Raw genomic sequence first — 19783 nt, 5'->3', positions numbered from 1 at the left:
GGGGAGTTCTGAGAGCTCCTCCCCACTCTCTGAAAAGGTCACTGCCTCAATCCAATGAGGAAACAAATGCCCAAAGAGCAGAAATCCCCAAACATGTCACATCAAATCACAGAGAGACTAATGGGACACAGCCATGTGGTTGGAGTATGTGTATTGCACTCTGTATTATTAATTTATTGGTGCTAAGTATTTCAGCAGGTAACTTCCAGGGCTTCCAGAACTGTCCTAGTGCCTAGTGATCACAAATTATTCACCAGTGCTACTTGTTCAGGAAAAGCTTTTCTGAAGCTTTTCTGAACAAGCACATTTCTGATGCTCTTGCTGATTTGGTGTGGGGTTTTTTGTTTGTTTTTGTTTTTGTTTTTTTTTGTTTTTTATTTTTGTTTTTTTTTTTTTTGCCTTTCAGCTGATTCCCTCTAAGTTCCAGATTCTCAACATGAAGAAGGAGGATACTCCCCACGGCACTGTGGGGAGTATTCTGCCCAGAATTAGCCCATTTCTAGACATGAGCGAGACTCGCCCAAAGGTAGCCTTTTCCTGCTCTTTTCCTTTCTGTTTGATGTGAAGTTTGAGGAGGGTGTGTGCTTGTGACAGGCTTGCCTCCAGCAAAACACCTCAGTGTCCAGGTCCTGTTGTCATTGTAAACTGCTGGTAGTGGTGGACTGGGAGTCCTGATCTGCACTAAGCCAACACAAACAACCTCTGCTGAAGCTGCTGGGGTGTGCTGGAGTGTAGCTGCCATTGCTAAAAGAGTGGGGGGAAGGCTAGGGACACAAAGGCACAAAATTGCCATTTGCCATTCTCCTGCTGAAGTAGCCACCTCTTACTTTGGTGTGGTCACCATCAAATGCTCGGGGTCATAGGATTCCCTCCAGAGTGGCAGCGTTGGCCTTTGAAGGCCGAGGACCTGCAGTAATTACTGCAGATTGAACAAAACAAATTGCATTCATGCTCTGGGTTGGAACAATGTGTTGGACCCTGCCAGGCTGTTAGATTTTGCAGGCTGCCAGATGTAAAGGAGACTCGCCTCCCCTTCCCTCTCATCCTACTTCCTTTTGGTCAGGTCTTCAACCCTGTCCTTCTCCCAGCTCACAGCAACACCCAACAAACCAACCTGAACAAATCCAAACCACAAACAACACATAGAACCAACAAATTCCATTCTTTCACTTAATAACCTTTTGGCCTCAGCCAAATATCACCTCATCTTTCACACCTCTTCTGGTACTGTTCTTTTCTTACTGATGCCTAAGTTCTAGATCAAAAAAAAAAAAAAAAAAATATTTGCAGTTGTGTGGGCCTTTGTTTCCCTGTCTCAGAGTAAAGGACATCCCAAAATTGGTTCCCATAGAGTAAATTCTTGGGTTTTACTTACTCCATGAGTGCTCAGTCAGTGCCCCAGTGGGCACAGGGCTGTGCTTAAGGAAAGTGCTGCCTGGCACTCTGGAGAAGGAAACCCGGAGAAATACATGCCAGAAGAGCAGCTTGGCTCGAGCCTGCTCTGAGCTGATCAAGCAGCTCTTGCTCAGCTCAGAGCAGAGGTGGGTGAGCCACTGTTACCCCAGTGTGGGCTGGGCAGACGTGCTCACGCAGAGTCTGTACTTCACTGGGATCAGTGTAAGATTGTCCTTCATGAACCTTCCTCCCAGCAGCTGAACCTCTCCCTGCTCTCTCTCGCCTCTCCAGCTGCCACCAGTTGCCCTGAAACAGAGCTTGTTTCGGGTTTCCCCACCAGAGATGGTATTTCAGAACTTCGTCGCCCATGAGGTCTCTGAAATGGCACTGTCCTTCATGAATAAGGACAAGGTAAGTGCCGGCACCTGGAGCTTTAACTCTGTGCTGGAAGAGGAGAGTGCTGTTATTCCCAGAGTGTACAGCAAAGCAAGTTATCTGCTGCAGCACATGCAGAAGAAAATGTCTCAGCACCTTTGTTCTGCAAGATGGTGGAAATCTTCCTGTGCTGGGAATTCTCCCCTGATTTTGGCCATGCGTTGATGGTATCTATCCCAAAGGAGTTTCCTTCTCTTGAAAACTCTGGAGTGATAGGAATGTTGAGGGTTCTTACCTGCTCTCAAGCTTTGCCTTGACTGTATACCACATCCTGTGTCTCCTTGGTTAATCTTGGTTCCTGGTAGGAATCTCTGTCTCTCTCAGCCTGTTTGGCTCCCTTTGTGCAGCTCACAGTCAAAGCTCAGGGGCTGAGTCTTCTCCACTTTATGCTGGAATCACTTCTCATTAATGGCATTGGCACTGCAGGAAGTGTGCTCTGAAACAGCCCTGGAATCAGGCTGATGTAGCAGATGCAGTGGGAGGCCTTTAGGTGCCACTTCAGGCTCCTGCTAAACTTCATTCAGCTCTGCTCAGCTTTTCCAAAAGCAACATGGTGCTCTGCTTTCCCTTTGGAGAACCACAGCACATCCAAAGCCGTGTGCTCCTGGAGGTTTTCGCTTTCACTTGTGATTGTTTTGCAGTTTCCCAAGAGAGTTGAGAGGGGAAAAAGCTGAAAAATGTCACCAGTTGTGTTCCACTGTAAAGAGGAAAATGGAGACCATTTGAATTTCAGTCAGGGAAACATTTTCCCAGATGAGCCCTGTGCCAAGAGTGGGCTGGTGGGAAGAGACAGGAGGGAGCCAAAATCGCCTGGGTTAGACTTTTGGAGAGCATTTTGGTGCTCAGGGGTTGATATCTGTGTGCTAGAAAATGCATGTTTGCTGTGTCTGTATGTCCCAGAGGGCAGAACCTGGCCTGCTGGCTGCAGGTAGGAATGCCCAGCAGCCCAGCTTGCCTGCACAGGCAGCAAGAACCCCTGGAGAGCCAAGATTGGCTTTTAATACTGGAACCACACTGCCAGCCAGTGCTGGTCATGTTTCTCCAGGCAGAAAGTGCCTTTGAAGCCCACAGTCGATAGGCACAGCCTGTCTGTGTTTCCATCGCTTTTGGCAAGCTGATTGCTCTCATGGTTTTATGATTCTTCCTTGCTGCTTTACTGCCCATTTAAATTCTCTTTTGCCATCTCCTTGTTTTAGGGATTGTCTTGCTGTGTTCCTTCTTTTGCTTTTCAGGTTTGCTTTTATTCCCAGCAAGGCCACAGTGTTTGGTCTCCTCTCTTGCTGCTCTGCCTGCATGACTCTATCCCCAGAACGTCCCTACCCAAACCTGATCTGTTAAAAGGGAATTTCTTCCTTCCCCCAGGATAATGTGCTGTTTTGCCTTCAGGCAGCACATTCCCCCTCTGGAACACGACTACTGCATGGCTGTGTGCTGGCAGAAGCCAGCAGGTTTTTTGGCCTTGTTGAATATGCAGATGACTTGGTTCAGGTGCTCTGTCTCCGTCCTGCTGGTGCTGACCTGCTTGGCCCTTCCTTCCCACCACGCACTGCCCTACTGCCCCTGGCCAAAGTGCTGGACCCAGACAGAGGGGATTCAAGTTCACCCTTGTGAATTATGTGCCTGTACCTCCACAGCTGAAGGTGCTTTGGAAAAGGGGTCAAGGACAGATGTCACCAGGGCACGGACAGCTCTCCTCTCGTCCTGTTTCTACAAGTGGCAAAATCATCGTTTCATGTCTTTCTTGCAGATTTCTGGGATGGTGAAGGTCTGCATGGAGAGCTCACCTTATTTCGAGCTGGCGTGCCCCAGTGATGTGTACCACATCGTGCCACCGGGCGCGTCTGCCCGTGTGCGCATCCGCTTTACCCCTGATGAGATCAAGGTGAGCCTGGAGGAGCCAAAACAGAATTACCTCCAAAGCCACTGTTTTCCCTGCACCCTGGGTACAGCCCATTCCATGCTGTGAGCTTGGCTCCAGGCTGTGGGCAGGCAGCCTGCCGCCACTCGTTGCTTGGCACGTGCTGTCAGGCACTGCACCTGGGCCTGACAGGCTCTGCTTCCCCTCCCTGCACATTCCTGAGCATTCCCAAGGGAAGATGCACAGGGAACAGTATGAAAATGACAGAGGGGTGCTGATAGATGTTCGGCCATCTCTAGGTACAGTGGAAGGGCTTTAATTATTATGGAACACACTAGAGGGGCAAAGAGGTCGGAGAGCTTTCCTCCTTCCTGACTGGCAACAGCTTCCCTGCCTCACCCTGGGCTGGAGCAAAGACAGTGCTTTTTCACACCCTCTGTTCTCCAGCCTTGCAGCTGTGCTGTCCCAGAGCACAACTGACCGTGATACAGCTGCAGGGCCAGGACAGAGGATGTGCTGTGCCCGTGAGCCCAGCCTGGCACAGGCACACTGGGCTCTAGGTGCCCTTAGTCAGCAGGAGGTTGGTGAGCTGCAGGGGACTTGGACACCTGCCTGAAAGAGCTTGTATAGGGCAGGTACAACCTGCAGGCAGAGCTGTGAGCCCAGAGCCTGTGGCAGTGACACTGCTGTGGCTCTGTCTTCATGCCTGTCACTGTGGTGGCTCTGTCAGCTGGCACCCATTCCGTGCCAAACCTGCTTTTGTGGGGAGGTTTGAACACCAGTGCTGGGGCCCTGGCAAGTCTGATCTCAGTGCTGTGATCCGGAGGCTTGTTGATACAGAAGGGTTTGGGACATGGCATGGAAGGGAGGAAGCCTTGCAGGAAAGCAGAGAGAGGCTCTTTCCAACAGCATCCTGCCACCTCTTAGCACTGTTCTTCTCCTGACTTGCCTGGAGAGGCAAAGTTAGAGGGGAGTTCTGAGCCAACTGATCTTTCTACACCAGGCCAGAGGTGCAGGATCTCTTTGGGTGCAGCTGTTTCCTCATCTTCCTTCTGCTTCTTAGAGTCAGTTTAACACTTTGTCCTATTCTCAGACAGTGGGTATATAGAAACCTAAAGAGGAATGTCCTGTGTTCCCTAGCTCCATGTTCCTTAGAAGGAACTTAGGAATTATTTTACATCATTAAAATTTAGAGTAAAAATTATGGTGGCCTAGGGCAGTTCTTTGTATGACTCAAGTGGCACAAGAGCTTAATGCCACTGAGATAGGTTTTGCAAAGTGCACTGGTGTCTTTAAAATGTGACGTGTTAGTAGAATTTAGTGTTCATTTTAGGGTGGAATAGGTAACCTGACACCTTGAAGGGTTATAGAAATGATTTTTCTTCTGCCACGGGGATGGCACTAAATGCCCTGTGCTGAGCTAGTTTCTTTTCCTGCAGGATTATTCCCACGAGCTCGTCTGCATGACTGCAAAGGAAAGGATAGTTGTGCCAATTCGGGCCATTGGTGCCAAAGCTATCCTGGAATTCCCTGACCACCTGGACTTCCTGAAGTGTCCAGTCAAGTACAGCACCCAGAAGACTCTGCTGGTTCGCAACACTGGTAACCTGGAAGCTCATTACCAGCTGAGCACCCAGAGGTGAGGCAGCTCATCTCTTTTTGTGCAGAGGATATCACCCTTGGGTGATAACAGAGTTGGGAAAGAGCAGCAAAAGGAACCAGAGCATCGCCGCTGCTGCCCTGCAGCCCTGGCTGGAAGTGAGCAGGATGGATGGCATCTGCTCTTGCTTTCAGTGTTCTTAGCAGGATGCAGCCTTTGAGCTTTCTCTGTCCCAGATTTCCTGGAGGGTGCTGGAACATGTTAGTAGCTGGCTTGCACCCTCCTGAGCACAAGCAGCTTCTGAAATGCTTACTCAGCACTGTCAGCCAAATAGAGCCATTCTCTGGGAGGCCATGGGCACGTGGCTTTCCAGTGGTCCCCTGAGCTGTGCTGCAGGCAGCCGGTGCACTTCCTGTTACTTAAAGCTGACCTGATTTCCCTTGTCAGCTGAGGGCATCAGTCACCTCTTCTGTTCCATGATGAACCTTTGAAAGCCAGTTTAAAATTTCAAACAGATGATTTAAATCTCTGAATAAGGTTGTGCCCCCTTTCATTGAGATTTCTTTCTAAATACTCTGAAGTTGCTGTGTTTCTGCCGTCTTTTCTTTTTGGTTTGTGTTAAATGTTTGCCAAAAGATCATGAATTCTTCTTTGGGAACTTTCCTGCAGGTCGAGCTCCTCTAATGCCTGTCAATATGCCACATGCCCATAGGTACATGCACAGGTGTATAGGAAAGAGGAGATGTTTAAGGAATATGTGAAGAGCAGTTGGGCTGATTTAGGAAAGTACAGAATAACTTCTGCTGGAGGGGACCTCTGGAAATCATCTGAGCAGACACACTGCTCAAAGCAAGACCAGTGTCTGGGGATTGCAAGGTGCCATTGGGAGATCTGGACCTGTCTTGAGATGCCATACAAGAAAACATACAAATGGACCTAGTTAAAAAGTAGAAGAAAACAACCTATTAAAACCCCCTCCATACCTTATCTTTTCTGCCTGTTGGGTGCAGTAGTGATTCACTGAAAGGGCACATCTAACAGGATGAGAAGTGTCTTAAGGAACAGCTCACAATTTACAGATAAAAGGCCAAAATTTAGCCTGCCAGCCCCATCTCTTGGCAGTGGTTTTCATTTGGTTATTACAGTATGAGGGATGTCTCCTTCACAGCTCTTCTATCTGTGGGCTCAGGGAACAGCTTAGTGATGTTGGCTGAAATTCAGAGGAGTTAAGTTTAGCTGTAGAGCTTGTGTCCTTGGGTCTTGGGGAGCCAGGTCTGTGTGAGAGATGACTGCTACAGCAGTAACATAGGAGTCTGCTGGGTACAACCCAGGGATGTAGAAGATGCAGGGGCTGATTTGCACTCAGTTTTTCAGTCCTGAAACTGAGTCCTGGACTTGGCTGGATCTTCTTCTCCTGATAATTTGAAAATAAGAAGATACCTTCTTTCTCAGACAACCCCTGAAGTCACCCCCAGGAATGTTATTCCCATCCTGCCATCTGAGGGCAGGAGCATGTAACATGGGGCAGCAGTGGGAATGGAATGGAATGGAATGGAATGGAATGGAATGGAATGGAATGGAATGGAGTGCTGAAGTGTGGCCAGGGATTCCCTTAACTGGCAGTTTCTCTGTCCTGGTGAAATCCCTGGCAAAAGAATAAGAAAAAATCCTGTGCCTTGCCCACACCAGGCACTGATTGCCCCAAGCCCCAGCAGAGACCTGCAGCAGTCCTGGCATCACTCCCGGGGCAGATGCAGGAGCACGTACACTAATCTGGCTCTGGGGCTGGTGGGGCCTTGTCTTTCCTCCCCTCCCTCCAAAGTCTCATGTCCAGCACATAAACATTGCTGGCCCAAGGCTTCTCCATCAGCCAGTAGTGATGTTCCCACTAGTGGTAATGGGAACAGGCCAGGCCCATCCTTGCAGCAATAGATCCTTAATGAGCAGAACCTGAAGCAACTGACATGAATCAAGTTCAGCTTGCCAGATGTTCTCTTTATTTTTGTGTGTGATGCATTCATCACCAAACTCCCCAGAACACACTTCTAAGTGACAGATTGGCCACCAGCAAAGCACCGAGGCCAGGAACTTTTGTTTCCTCAGTGGGGCTGTAGAAGAGCACAAAGCCCAGCAGCTGCTGGGCAGAAGCACATTTCCCTGAGCTGTCCCTGAGCATCAAAGCACAGAGTCTTGCGTTTGTCAGGCAAGAGCTCTTTACCTGGTGACCAATCCTAATTGCTCCTGTTAAATCCAAAGTGCACCAACACGTTTGCATCATTATTTCCAACACATTACACAGAGTTTCTCTGCTGGGCCAATCAAACAGATACCAGCCTGGGTGACGACCCACAGTCCCAGGCTGCATGGCTGGTAAATAGAAAGCTCCTGTTCTGTTTCCTTGATGTGCTTCTGCTAATGGTGCTTCATTTAGCTGGGACCAGATCCTTCAGATTGTAAATGGCATCCTCCTTTGGGTTTCCATGTCACTGTGTTGCTCTAATCTGCATTTGCACTCTTTCAGAGTTTTGACTGCTCCTTTTCTTAGAGCAGCTTTCACTGAAATGCTGGTAAAATGTGCCCTTTTAGGCTAAATCAGGACATTTTCAAGGTAAAATAAACCAAAGAACCACACTGCAAATTCAACAGTAGCTATTCTTTGGTCTTCAAGGAGAAGTTCCTTCTCCCTGTCTGATTCCAGGCTGTAATCTCACAGGACAGGTAGTGCCCTAACATTTGCATCTCTTGCAATGAGGTTTATAGGCAGCAGGAAAAGAGAAATTCCTGAGGCAGTGAGTGTCAAGTTGTGCATGCAGACAGCTCTGAACCCTCTCCGTGCTTTTCACAAACCATTCTCTGATGGGATTGCTGGCAGTCGGACCCTTGAGTCTCATTGCAGAGGGCTGGATGCAGAGTATGGGGGAGATGAGGTCCTTTTACCCACAGGATCCTCTGAGGGCTGGATCTGCTCAGAAGTGGGTCAGTGGCTGTTTCTGATCCTGCCTGTTCTGTCTGTCTCCTGCTGACTGGTTGGTTTGCTCCCTGCTTGCCCAAGTGAGCTGAAGTGAGCTGCACTGCAGAAGGAATCTCATGCCCAGGTGTCCCCCCGAGTCCTGATCCCTCTCTCTGTGTTGCAGTCCTTTCTTCGTGGTTCCAGCCACGGGAACTCTGGGCGCTGGTGACAGCATGCAGGTGACAGTGGGATTTCACCCGCTGACGAATGGTGACCATTTCGGGTCCCTGGTAGCGTGCTGCAACACAGGTGAGTGCTGGGCCCTGCACAGGGCACAGGACAGTTCTGCCCCATCACTCCCTGTTGTCCCATCCCCCTTGTGCTTCCATCAGCCACTGAGCTGAGCAAAGAGTCCCCCTTGCTTTGTTCCAGGTGAAGAAAGGATCCACACAAAGCTCCATGGAGAAGCTGTAGATCTCAACCTTGGGTTGAGCACAAGTTCCGTGGAGGTTGAGAAGACTTTCATCACCATGTCAAACCACACAACCGTGTTCATCGAAAACAGGAGTAACATCACAGCCCACTTCCAGTGGAAGACTTTTCTTGATGAGGAAGACGAGAATGAAGTGAAGAGGAGGTTGGTTTGAAAGATGCATTTCAGTGAGAGACATGGCCCAAGACTGAAACTAACGTATGGCCTCAGGGGGCTGTTGGTGCTTTTGAATGGTTTAGGCCAAGTAAACCATCCCTGGCACGAGGGTGTGTGTCCCTGGGCTTCAGGAGCTCAGCACTTAGCATTCCAGTTCCATTTATACTCCAACCATGGCATTTTGGGAAGGAAAGGTTGATTGCAATGACTGGATTTCCTCAAGTTCTAATTGAGCTTTTGCCTCTCTAATCATCTTCCTACATGACCTGGCAACATCCTTAAACATTTCCTGAGTTGCCAGCCCCTCTTTCCAAAGGTGATGCACCCTCTTTTTTTCCCTTAGTTCCTTCAAAACCTCCTTGCCCATCCAGGCTGGTTGTCTCCTCCTGTCCTGCTGTCAGTGAAGCTTTTGAGATCTCAGAGCAGAGAGGACTTTTTAATGAGATTGTGCAGGATCCTTTCCCTCTCATGACATTTACTACCATGCACTGGGATGGGATCATGCAAAGGTCTCTACAGGAGTTTGCTGTTCCCTCCTGCACAACAAAGTCCCTTCCCCTCTCAGAGCCTCTGTTTTCATGCATATTGCATATAAAACCTTGAATGTCGCTGAAGGGCGGCAGTGCCTGAATTCATCCATTTCCTTTGGAAGTGCTCTGGGATGCTCATGTGAAAGGCAGAGTAGGGAACAGGGCAGGTCCAAAATGGCAGAAACAAAGAGTGATGCTGGTAACACGTAGCTGCAACCCAGCTTCCTCTCCCCTTCCCAGGGGGTGCTCCATGATCTTTATCTGCCTCCCCCGAGCAACTCAGTGGTAGGAAAAGCCAGCTGAGGTGGCTGGTGGATTCTCCCTCAGTTTTGGCAGAGGCTTTGAGCCAGGAGGTTCTCTTGAGGGCTGCTGGCTTTGGAAATGTCTCCTGAGCTTGCAAGTGTGAAGTAAAACTACCTGCTGTGCCAGTGAACAGCAAGTTATCCTCTGATCCATGTGGGACCCCCATGGCTTGGGGTCAGCCCTTGCTGGGGAGCTGCTGCTGCTCCTTCCCAAGTGCTTTGCTCTCCTGCACTCACACTTCTCTCTGCAAATATGTGGCTTATTAAACGATCTGCTGGCCTTGTGTCTCCCTGTGGCTGCAGGCAGTGTAATTCGCTGCGCGTGCCAAGTGAGGTGTGGGTGGAAACTTCCATGGAGGAGGAAAAAATACGGAAGGTGAAGGGCTTTTGTAAAGATCGCATTGGCATCCTGAAGAGCGTGGTCGAGGAGGAGGTGGCAAAGGTGCAACAAGACCCCATGCTGTTCTCCGATGAAGTTTTTTTCATTGAGCCATTGGTAAGTGATAGCTGAGAACCTCATTTTCCTCCTCCTCCTCCTCCTCTTCCTCCTCCCACCCACCCTATCCCCGCCCCCCTTGCCCCCAGATGCGGTCACTCGGCAGATCCTCAGCTGGCTGGATGTGCTGAGAGGGAGGACATGGAGTTTCTGGTGTGGCTGCAGAGCTCCCTGCTGAAAGCATTTCTGCCCTGCAGGCTCAAGGCAGGGCTGGGAGCCTGACAAAGCCGAGCTCTGCTGCCAGGGCTCGAGCTCAAGGGCGCTCCGTGCGTGTCCTTGCAGTGTCCACAGGGAGCAGTTATTGTAGGCAGGGGCTCCCCCGACACGTGGTGCCTGGGGTTTAGCAGAGGGTGTTGGAGCTCTGCCAGTTCACATACTGACCTGAAGCTTGCAATGGTTCGCTGGGAAAAGGAGGCCAAATTCAGCCCGAGGTTAATCACAGAAATGCCAATCCCCTCCTGTAACCACGCCTTGCACTATTTCTGAGTGTCCCTCCCAGTGTCATCTGAGAGCCTGGACACAAGGCTGGAAGGTTTAAATGGGCCTTATGAGTTCTCTTGCACACAGGGACAGAAAACCTTTTCCTTTTCTGTTTGTGCAAGCAAACTGCCACATCCTCCCACCCTGATTCTGAGTACTGGCATTGTGAGAGATTATGAATGCCTGGTGTCTGCACAGTGCAAAATCCCTTCTCATCTTGGAGTAAACCCCAGAATAATCCCAACCTCTGCATTCTTTCAAAACAGGTTAACTAATATTTGTATTTCAAGGAAGGGGATCATGTTCCCTCCTTGGCTACTCCTATGGCCCATCTCAGGCCAAGAGCCACCAGTGCACAGTGGCAGTTGCATCCCACTGTAGCTGACAGCAGCAGGATGTGACCAAGAGCTTGTGTCAGAGCAGTAGGAATATTGTGGAGAGTGGGAGCTGATCAGCTGAGCACTGAGAGCTTCCAGCGGTGTGCTGAGCTGGGTTTGGAGTGCTTCCTTGGGCTCCTTGAGTTGTTCACTCATCACTGATGCTCTAAATAAAGGCTTACAGGACTGTGGTTGAAAACAAGAAATATGCAGTTTGAAGAGAAATGTTTTGCTGTCCCTTTCTGTTTTAGGAGGGAGAAATTGGGCCGCATTGTTCGGCCGAAATCAAGGTGACCTTCAAACCCCTAGAGGCACTGAAGTACCAAAGTATGGCTTACTGCAATATCTCAGGTACAGCTCCTTTCCCCTGCTTCTCTCACCCTCAGTGCAGCCATGGTGCAAGCCTGAGCCCACTGGGCTCCCCTGTAACTGCTGGGAAGAGTCCCTGGTCAGCAGGGCAGTGCTGGCACACCCCACTGGCCCTGCAGCTTCCAGGGAGTCTCCCGTGCAAGGCCAGGGCTCAGAATCCTGTGTCTGGGTTACTGATCCCAAAACCACCCAGGCAGTGCAGGGAGAGATTTTCATGCCATGGCTTTGCCAGCATTTCCTCAAAGGCCAAAGAGCTACAGAGCAGAAGAGCTTTAGTGAGCAAGCACTAAGCCCCTCTAGAGACCACTGACCTCCAGGATGGGTCCATTTGACATGGCTCCATCATCAGGTGGTAGGAGCTGAGTTAGAAATGGGCTCCCTGACCCTGGATCACCTCCCACTGCCCAGACACCACCAGACCAGAGGTGCCTGAGCCCCACTGAGCCCAGGGTGTTTGCAGAAGGAGCACCCTTGGCCAGCAGCTGCTTCTGTCCCTGTGTGGGAATTGTCACCTTGCAGCTCAGTCTGTGGAAATGAAACACAATGCTGAGTGCCAGAAGTTGAGGACTTTGGCAACAAAGTCGTGTGCTGCTGGGCCAGGTAGTTTGGCGATTGCCAAACTCTTTATGAGCTTTGTGCCTTCACTGAATGGATTTCAGAGCTCCTCTAAGTGCATGGGAAGGAAACCACATAATCATAGTATGTTAAGGATGGAAGGGACCTTAAAGCTCGTCTAGTCCCAAGGCCCCTGCCATGGGCAGGGACACCTCCCACTAGACCTGGTGGCTTCAAGCCCCATCCAGCCTGGCTTTGAACACTTGCAGGGCTGGAACCTCCACAACTTCCATGGAGAACCTGCTCCAGTGTCTCACCACCCTCACAGTAAAATAATTCTTCTTAATATCTAACCTAAATTTCCTTTCTTTCAATTTCTACCCATTACTCCTTGGCCCGTCACTGGAGGACATCTGAGATGTTTTAAACTCAGCAAACTGGTGGCTCAAATTGGAAACCAGCCCCAGGAATGGGTTAGGAATTGCAAGTCAGCCCCAAGGGATATGTCCTGAGGGAAGAGAAGGGTCCTTATCTTCTCCTGCAGCATCAGGAGCTGGTTGCATCCAGCTCAGAGTCAGGGACTAGCACGGAGGCAGCCTGGAAAATGCAGTGTAACAGAGGGAATTATTGTACTGAAATGGACATCTCTCCCCAGGCCGTGAGAGCAGGATGACCCTTCGCCTCAAAGGGGAAGGCCAAGGACCTTTGCTTGAATTCAGCTGTCCTTCACTGAATCTTGGGAAAATTCTTGTTGACACCCTCCACGTCTATGAGGTGAGCAGCAGGGCTTGGGATGGATCCTGATGGCTCCTGAGGCAGCAGCAAGCCTGGTGGAGCTGTGGAATTCCTGGCAACCTGGGCAGTTGTGAGCAGGGAATATTTGATGTACTGGTCAAATCTAGGGGGGTCAGAAAGGTGTGTCTGTTGTTCATGAAGCCCCACTCCCTGCTTTTGGGCAGCCTTCCTTAGGGATCAGCTGGGAGGCTTCCTGCAAAACAACCCCTTGGCATATGAAACCTTTGTACTGGGCTGTTCAGAAGCAGCTGGAACACACTGGCTGCATTTAAGCTTCAGTCCACTGCAAACAGCTTCCAGTCAAGTGTCTCCTGCTTATTCCTGGAAGTCACAGGAAAGTCATCCAGCCTCCTGGCTGAGTGCTGGCCCTTGCAAAGAGCTTGGGAGTTCTTTCTCTTGCTGACCAGTCCCTCACCACACTTCAGCCTTGGTGCATTTCTGGCTCTAGAAAGTGAAACGTGTTCCTGGGAATAAAGCAAAGGATTTTTCTACCTCTTTGCCTCCCCCACAATAGTGTCAAGTTTGCAAAAAAAAAAAAAACAAAACCAAAAAAAAAAACCCAAAAAAAACCAAAACCATGAGAAAGCAACTGAAAGAGGTAGAAAATGAAGCACTACATCATGCCAGACACTTTCAAAAGCTTAACTGTGGAAGGGAAAGACACGCTTATTTTTCTTACCCAAAGATGGTGCTGTCTATACATTGAGATGCTGATGCCTCATTATCAATGTATTGTTTTCATGGTATGAGAAAAGGTGAATGAGTAGATGGTACTGTTGGAGCTCTGCTAACTGGGGCAGCAGCAGCTCTGTGGTGATTCACTACGCAGCTGCAATCACCCCACGTTGCTCTCAGGGCCAGGTCTGAATGAGCTTGGTGATGCTGACCAGAGGTGGACTGCTCTGTGTCCGTGGGATAATGTCGGAGCCTTCCCCGGATTGGGGTGACTCCGGCTGGTGGTGAAGTCTCTCCTCCAACCCGTGCCTTCAAAGAAAGACTCAGCAGTCTTCAGTCGTCCGGTCTCAAGGCAGTTTATTGCATGTTATCTCAAGGCACACAGACTCCCTGACATTGTCCCTGACTCTGTCTGTCCCCGTCTCTGGCTGTCTCCTCTCTCCCCTCCCCGAGGGGCTGGTGCCATCTTTTATATCACATATTACGTATTAGGTGTTTATAGTTTTTCCCCAATGCCTACTACCTATGTTGAACAGTGACTTTCTACTCTAAACCAATCTGTGAGTGCCAACATCACCAAGAACATGGAGAATAGGAAGAAGAAAGAAGGAGGACAGGGCACGCCCAAATCCCTCCATCTTAGAACCTCTGACCCCCATGTACAAACCTCAGACCCCCCTGTACAAGGCCTAAAACCCCCCTGTACAGCACTAAAAAATCCTACCTTTCACCTTGTGACTACTTCTATTATAATATCTAAACTTTTGTGATTTCTTGTTCTTCCTGCAAGGTTGGTAAATTGTTCCATGGGTCAGGCTCAAGACCACAGGGGTCCCTGGCCGCCTGCCAGGGTCTCAGAGGCCTCTGCCCTGGGCCCAGAACATCCAAGAGTGTCTGAGGGACACCTTGGGTTCCGACATCTCCCCCTCCTGTTTGCACCAAGAAGACTTGTCTTGCCACTTTGTCCATGACCCGCCGAGTGCATAGAAAAATGCACGGTAGAACAAGCAGGAGAACTAGAAACCCTGTAAGAATATAAAATACTATCTTCAAAAGCTCCCTCCACAATGGTGAGAGATTAAAAAGGTTGGTGAAATCATCCCACCATGATCCTGTGACCTTTTGCAATTTGTTGATGCTATTTTGCATTTGTTTTATGTTTTCATGGATAGATTTCGAATGATCAGACAAGTTCATGCAGCACATTCCCTCAAATTCTTCACACCCATGTCCGTGTGATAGCAGCAAATAATCAATTGCCGCCCTATTCTGAAGCGTTGCTTGTCTCGCACTGTCGATATCTGTTAGCATGTCGCTCAGTGCAGAAGAAATGGCACGAGTGTGTTTGCTCAACCAACATGCTATGTGGTCCAATTGTGTCAAGGCCACCCCCGATGCTGCTTGGGGTGAGAAAATTGCTACTGCAATTCTCCGAGCCTTGTTCCAGGTATAAACCTCATCATCACAATTTGGGCCATATTGTTCAATGGATCTTATTCTCCTGTGTGATTGTTCTCTCAAAATTTTCAAATTGGGTGTTATCAATGAGAGTTCTCCAATGCTGCATGGACCGCCCCTGATTTTTGCAGGGATAGCAGGCCAAATTCTGTCCCCACAAATCAAGAAAATTCCTTTTGGTAAAACGGTTGGATTCTGGAGGGATAGTCTGCTCGTCATCTTGGTGTAATTGCACCAGGATGATGCATTTCTGTAAAAGGGCTGGTTTGGAGTGACATCTATCGTGTGGTTATCTGTCTCTGTCACTCCTGATGGATTGAATATGATGCAAAATTTCATTCTTGTTGACCCAAAGATGTCCAATTCCTGGGGTTCGAAATGAGCCACAGGAAGGAACTGTGTCCAAACACGCCATCCTTCCACAGGATCCGAAAAAGATTTCAGAACCTTTGGAGGGATGTTCTTTGGGATCGGCCATTCCTTCACCGGTACACCTACCAAACATGTCGAGAATGGTTTCCCTGGCCTTGAATGTGTCAGACAAATGCTGTCCAGACCCGCTGCCTTTGCCAAAGTTTCCCACACATTTCCCTTTGGCTGTCTCATGGGAAAATGTGCCCTATTGCTCATGGCAACAGGCAAGAGAATGAAGCACATGAGCACTATCTGTCTGAACCCCATGCCCATGTCCTCACTCTCTGCGAGAAACCTTGCAATGCAGCAACACCCGAATGACACTCGAGTCCCAAGAAAAACCCCAAGTCTCTGAGTTGTCAATCGTTGTCTGATGAGATGTTTGCAGCGCTGTTGTCCGCCTTCGTTTGCGTGCCCGCGTCTTTGCTTCTTGGATCTGCGTCCGCTTGCGTCTGCACCCGGTAAGGTTTCACGTGCCTTGCTGACACCCACTTCAGCCCTCGCCCTGTGGAGACACAAGCGAAACCCTTGCCCCAAGTGATTAATGTGAATGGGCCTTCGATTTGTCCTGTCTCTGGGTTTCGGATCAGAACTAAAGGATTTTCCCTTAGCTTTGCTTGCGTGTTGTTCGTGAAGTGCCTGATAATTGGTGGAGTGGGCTCTGAGAAAGAGCCATTTAAAAAATTCAACACATACAGAGCTTTGTTCAACCGCATATAAGGTGTTGCACCTGCCTCCCCCCTTTTCTGTTTATCCAAAAGTGATTTCAGGGTATGATGTGTTCTTTCAATGATTGCTTGACCTGTGGGAGAATGAGGAATACCGAAAATGTGTTTGACTCCCCATTTTTTTAAGAATCTGTCAAGCACTTTGCCTGTGTAGGTTGGTCCATTATCTGTTTTTATCTCTTGTGGCACCCCTAATGATGCAAATGCTTGTAAAAAGTGCCTGCAGGCATGTTCTGCGGTTTCCCCTGTATGTAATGATGCAAATGTCGCCCCCGAGAATGTGTCAACTGAAACATGGATGTTTTTGAGCCGCCCAAAAGATGGGTATTTTGTGACATCAGTTTGCCACAGCTGGAGACTTTGCAATCCTCTTGGATTGACTGCTCCTGTGGATGCAGGTGGCTGCACAAGTTGGCAATCTGGGCAAGCACTGATGATCTCCCTCGCCTGGCTTTTTGAAAGGCGAAAGGATTCCATCAATGCTTGAGCATTTTGATGGAAGAATGCATGGCTCAATTTTGCTTGCTCAAAAATGTCTGGCAATGTCTGCGAGATGGGCATTGTGAGCTTGTCTGCGCGAGCATTCCCCTCTGCCAAAAACCCTGGAAGTGAGGAATGCGCCCTGATATGTGTAACAAAGTATTTGTGTTCCCTATTTTCTAGGATTGTTCTCATGCATGACAGATATGAATATAAGATTTCATTATCTGTGTGCTTCAACAGTGATCCCTCTAATCGTTTGATCACATTCGCAACATATGCTGAGTCTGTGATCAGATTGAGAGGTTCTGGAAACAACTGAAAAGCCCTGACCACTGCTGCCAATTCTACAATTTGTGGTGAACCCTGCACTGTCTTGATGTCTGATTCCCATTCTTCTGTTTTTGGGTTTTGCCATGTGATCACTGATTTGTGGGTTTTCCCTGAACCATCAGTGAACACTGTCACACCTTCCACTGGTTCCTGACTTATTTTCGGTTTTTCTCTAAAACTTATTTTTGCATTTAGCATTCTGTGAGGCGGGAAATGAACTGTACAAACCCCTGGATATCCTAACAACGCAATGGAGATATCTTGTGATTTTTGCATTGCCCATTCAAAATAATCTTTCTTTAGAGGTAAATGAATGATTGAGAAATCCCTGCCTGACATTGTCAGCAACCTTGTTCTTGCTTTGATGATGATCTGAGCCATCATCTCCAAATCTGTGAGAATTGTTTTTGAGGGCCTATAAGCTAAAAAAACCCACTCTATCATCAGTAGAGGGTCTCCTAGAGATGAATCCCATTGAAAAATCAACCCATACAGTTGTGTTGTTTCCCCCAACACTGCCAAGTGGAAAGGCAGTGATTCTACAAAACGATGTGCCTGTCTGTGTTGAATCATGTCCGTGATCTTTTCAAGATCTTTCCGTGCTTCAGGTGTGAGAGTTCTGGGAGATTTGATGTTATTGTCTCCTCTCAGGAGATCGAGCAGTGATGAAATGTCATCATTTGTGATTCCCAAGATCGGTCTCATCCAGTTGATCTCCCCCAAAAGCTGTTGTAAATCCTGCAGATTGGTGATTTTCGTGTTGATCTCCAGTTTTTGTGGCCTTATTGTTTGCTTTGTGATCTTCCATCCCAGATATTTCCAAGGCGCAATTTCTTGTATTTTTGAGACACTAATTTCCATTCCTGCTTTTTGAACTTCTGCGATCACACAATCGCGGGCTCTCTGCAACTCCGGTTTTGTTGGTGCTGCGATGAGCAAATCGTCCATGTAATGAACAATTTTTGTTTTCGGATGTTTCTCCCGCGCTGGATGCAAAGCTTGAGCCACATACCATTGGCAAATGGTCGGAGAATTTTTGAGACCTTGTGGAAGAACGGTCCAATGGTACCTTTGCAGGGGTTCCTCCCTGTTAAAACTTGGGACGGAAAATGCAAAACGTGGAGCATCATCTGGATGAAGCGGAATGCTGAAAAAACAGTCTTTGAGATCGATGATGACAAGCGACCAATCTCTCGGGATCATTGAGAGAGATGGAAGTCCCTGCTGGAGCGGCCCCATATCCTCGATGACCTCGTTGATCTTCCTGAGATCGTGAAGCAGCCTCCAAGATCCTGAAGTTTTCTTGTGAATGACAAACACTGGGGAATTCCATGGGCTATTTGTTGGTTTGATGTGTCCCTTTTGCAGTTGTTCCTGGACTAACTTTTTCAATGCACTCAATTTCTTTCGTTCAAGGGGCCACTGATCCACCCAAACAGGATCATTGGTTTTCCAAGTCAATTTCAAAGTGGTGAGTGCCGCAGTGACCCCTGTTAAAAATCCAATTCCAATCTCAGTCCCCATTGTGCTAAGAGGTCTCTTCCCCACACTGTAATGGGTTTTTGCACGATGAAAGGACGAATGATTGCTGTTTTTCTTCCTGGACCTGTGACGACGATTGCGTTTTCACTCTGCATGCATAGAGAACTTCCTCCTATGCCTGCGAGAGAACCCAAAGGTACAGTCAAGTCCCATTCCTGGGGCCAAAAAACGTATGAAATAACTGTGACGTCTGCCCCTGTGTCGAGCATCCCTGTAATGACGACTGTCTTTTCGTTGCAAGTCAACCGACAAGTAAGGATGGGTCGGTCTCGGCTCAAATGTTTCACCCAGGATGCATGTACTTCCGCTTGATCACTAGAAAAGAAACCTTGCCTGTCAAGCACTGGCATAATTTGTTTTTCTGCATGGGACGGCAAAGCCATGGCCTGGGCTATCGGTGTATTTTTTGGAATTGTCAAAGGTGGTTGAAGAGCTTTTGCCGTGACCATCAGCTCCTCTTTGTAGTTTGCTGAAATTAAGGATGGATAAACAACAAGTCCAAGAATACTGCTTCTGTCCCTGGCCATTATCAAAAAATCTTGTCTTCTCCAAGAAGTCCCAGTTACACCTGTGGGTATCACTGTGTGGCTGTTGTCCAAAAAACACGTTACTTTGGTGGTTGCCAGCACGCATTGGAATCCGGGTGGTACCAAGTCTGGGTCGCTGGGGATTTTGGAGATTGTTCTGCTGAGGGGATCTGCTTGTTCTTCTCCGAGGATTGCTCCTGCTGGTTTTGTGTCACCGCCATGATTTGTGTCGGAGCGCGCTGGCGATGATTCGCGCTCTTTTTCCCGTTTCCCGAATGCGGTAGAGGTCTTCCATCCACATCTGTCTGCGAATGGCATTCACTCGCAAGATGCCTTCCTCTCCTGCATCGGGGACAAAGATCTGATGGTTTATTAGATTTTGCAAATTGTGGGCAATTCTTTTTGATATGTCCTTGTGCCCCACATCCAAAACATCGCCTCCCTATGTTGCCACCGTTCTTTGTGTAATCTGCAAGAACCTCCTTGACACTGCTCTTAATCTGCTCTGTTAACTCTTCTTTCACGATGGATGCTACATGTTGTGGTGTCCCCACCTTGCTGCATGCCTCTATTATGTCTGCCAAAGTGGCCTGATGTGGCATCAGGCTGATGATCCGCCTGCATTCCGGGTTGGCATTGGAAAATGCAAGGCTTTTGATCAAATGTGGTTTCGCCCCCTCTTCGACTACCTGTCGTTCCACTGCTTGGGAAAGACGATCCACAAATGAGGAGAATGGCTCCGAAGGACCCTGCCTGATCTCCGTGTAGATGCTGTCCTGGACTCCCGCCGGAGCAATCTGTAGGATTGCTCTCCGTGCCGCCTCCTTGATGTCGT

At 48.8% G+C, this 19783-nt stretch overlaps 1 protein-coding gene across 1 annotated transcript in view; it reads left to right on the top strand.

The window, feature by feature from the left end:
• The window catches only part of LOC128812983 (hydrocephalus-inducing protein-like), a 95421-nt gene that overhangs the window by 35133 nt on the left and 40505 nt on the right, over positions 1 to 19783 (top strand). Inside the window, exons 2-10 of the mRNA XM_053987711.1 lie at positions 407 to 526; positions 1687 to 1806; positions 3578 to 3712; positions 5128 to 5327; positions 8423 to 8547; positions 8671 to 8875; positions 10023 to 10215; positions 11324 to 11423; positions 12652 to 12770. Coding sequence (XP_053843686.1) covers positions 437 to 526; positions 1687 to 1806; positions 3578 to 3712; positions 5128 to 5327; positions 8423 to 8547; positions 8671 to 8875; positions 10023 to 10215; positions 11324 to 11423; positions 12652 to 12770 — 1287 coding nt within the window. The 5' untranslated portion in view covers positions 407 to 436. The remainder of the gene's footprint in view (positions 1 to 406; positions 527 to 1686; positions 1807 to 3577; positions 3713 to 5127; positions 5328 to 8422; positions 8548 to 8670; positions 8876 to 10022; positions 10216 to 11323; positions 11424 to 12651; positions 12771 to 19783) is intronic.

The sequence above is a fragment of the Vidua macroura genome, chromosome 11 (genome assembly GCF_024509145.1).
Source record: "Vidua macroura isolate BioBank_ID:100142 chromosome 11, ASM2450914v1, whole genome shotgun sequence".
Taxonomy (NCBI): Eukaryota; Metazoa; Chordata; class Aves; order Passeriformes; family Viduidae; genus Vidua; species Vidua macroura.
Note: the sequence above shows the minus strand (reverse complement) of the source record. Positions and strands in the feature narration are given on the sequence as shown.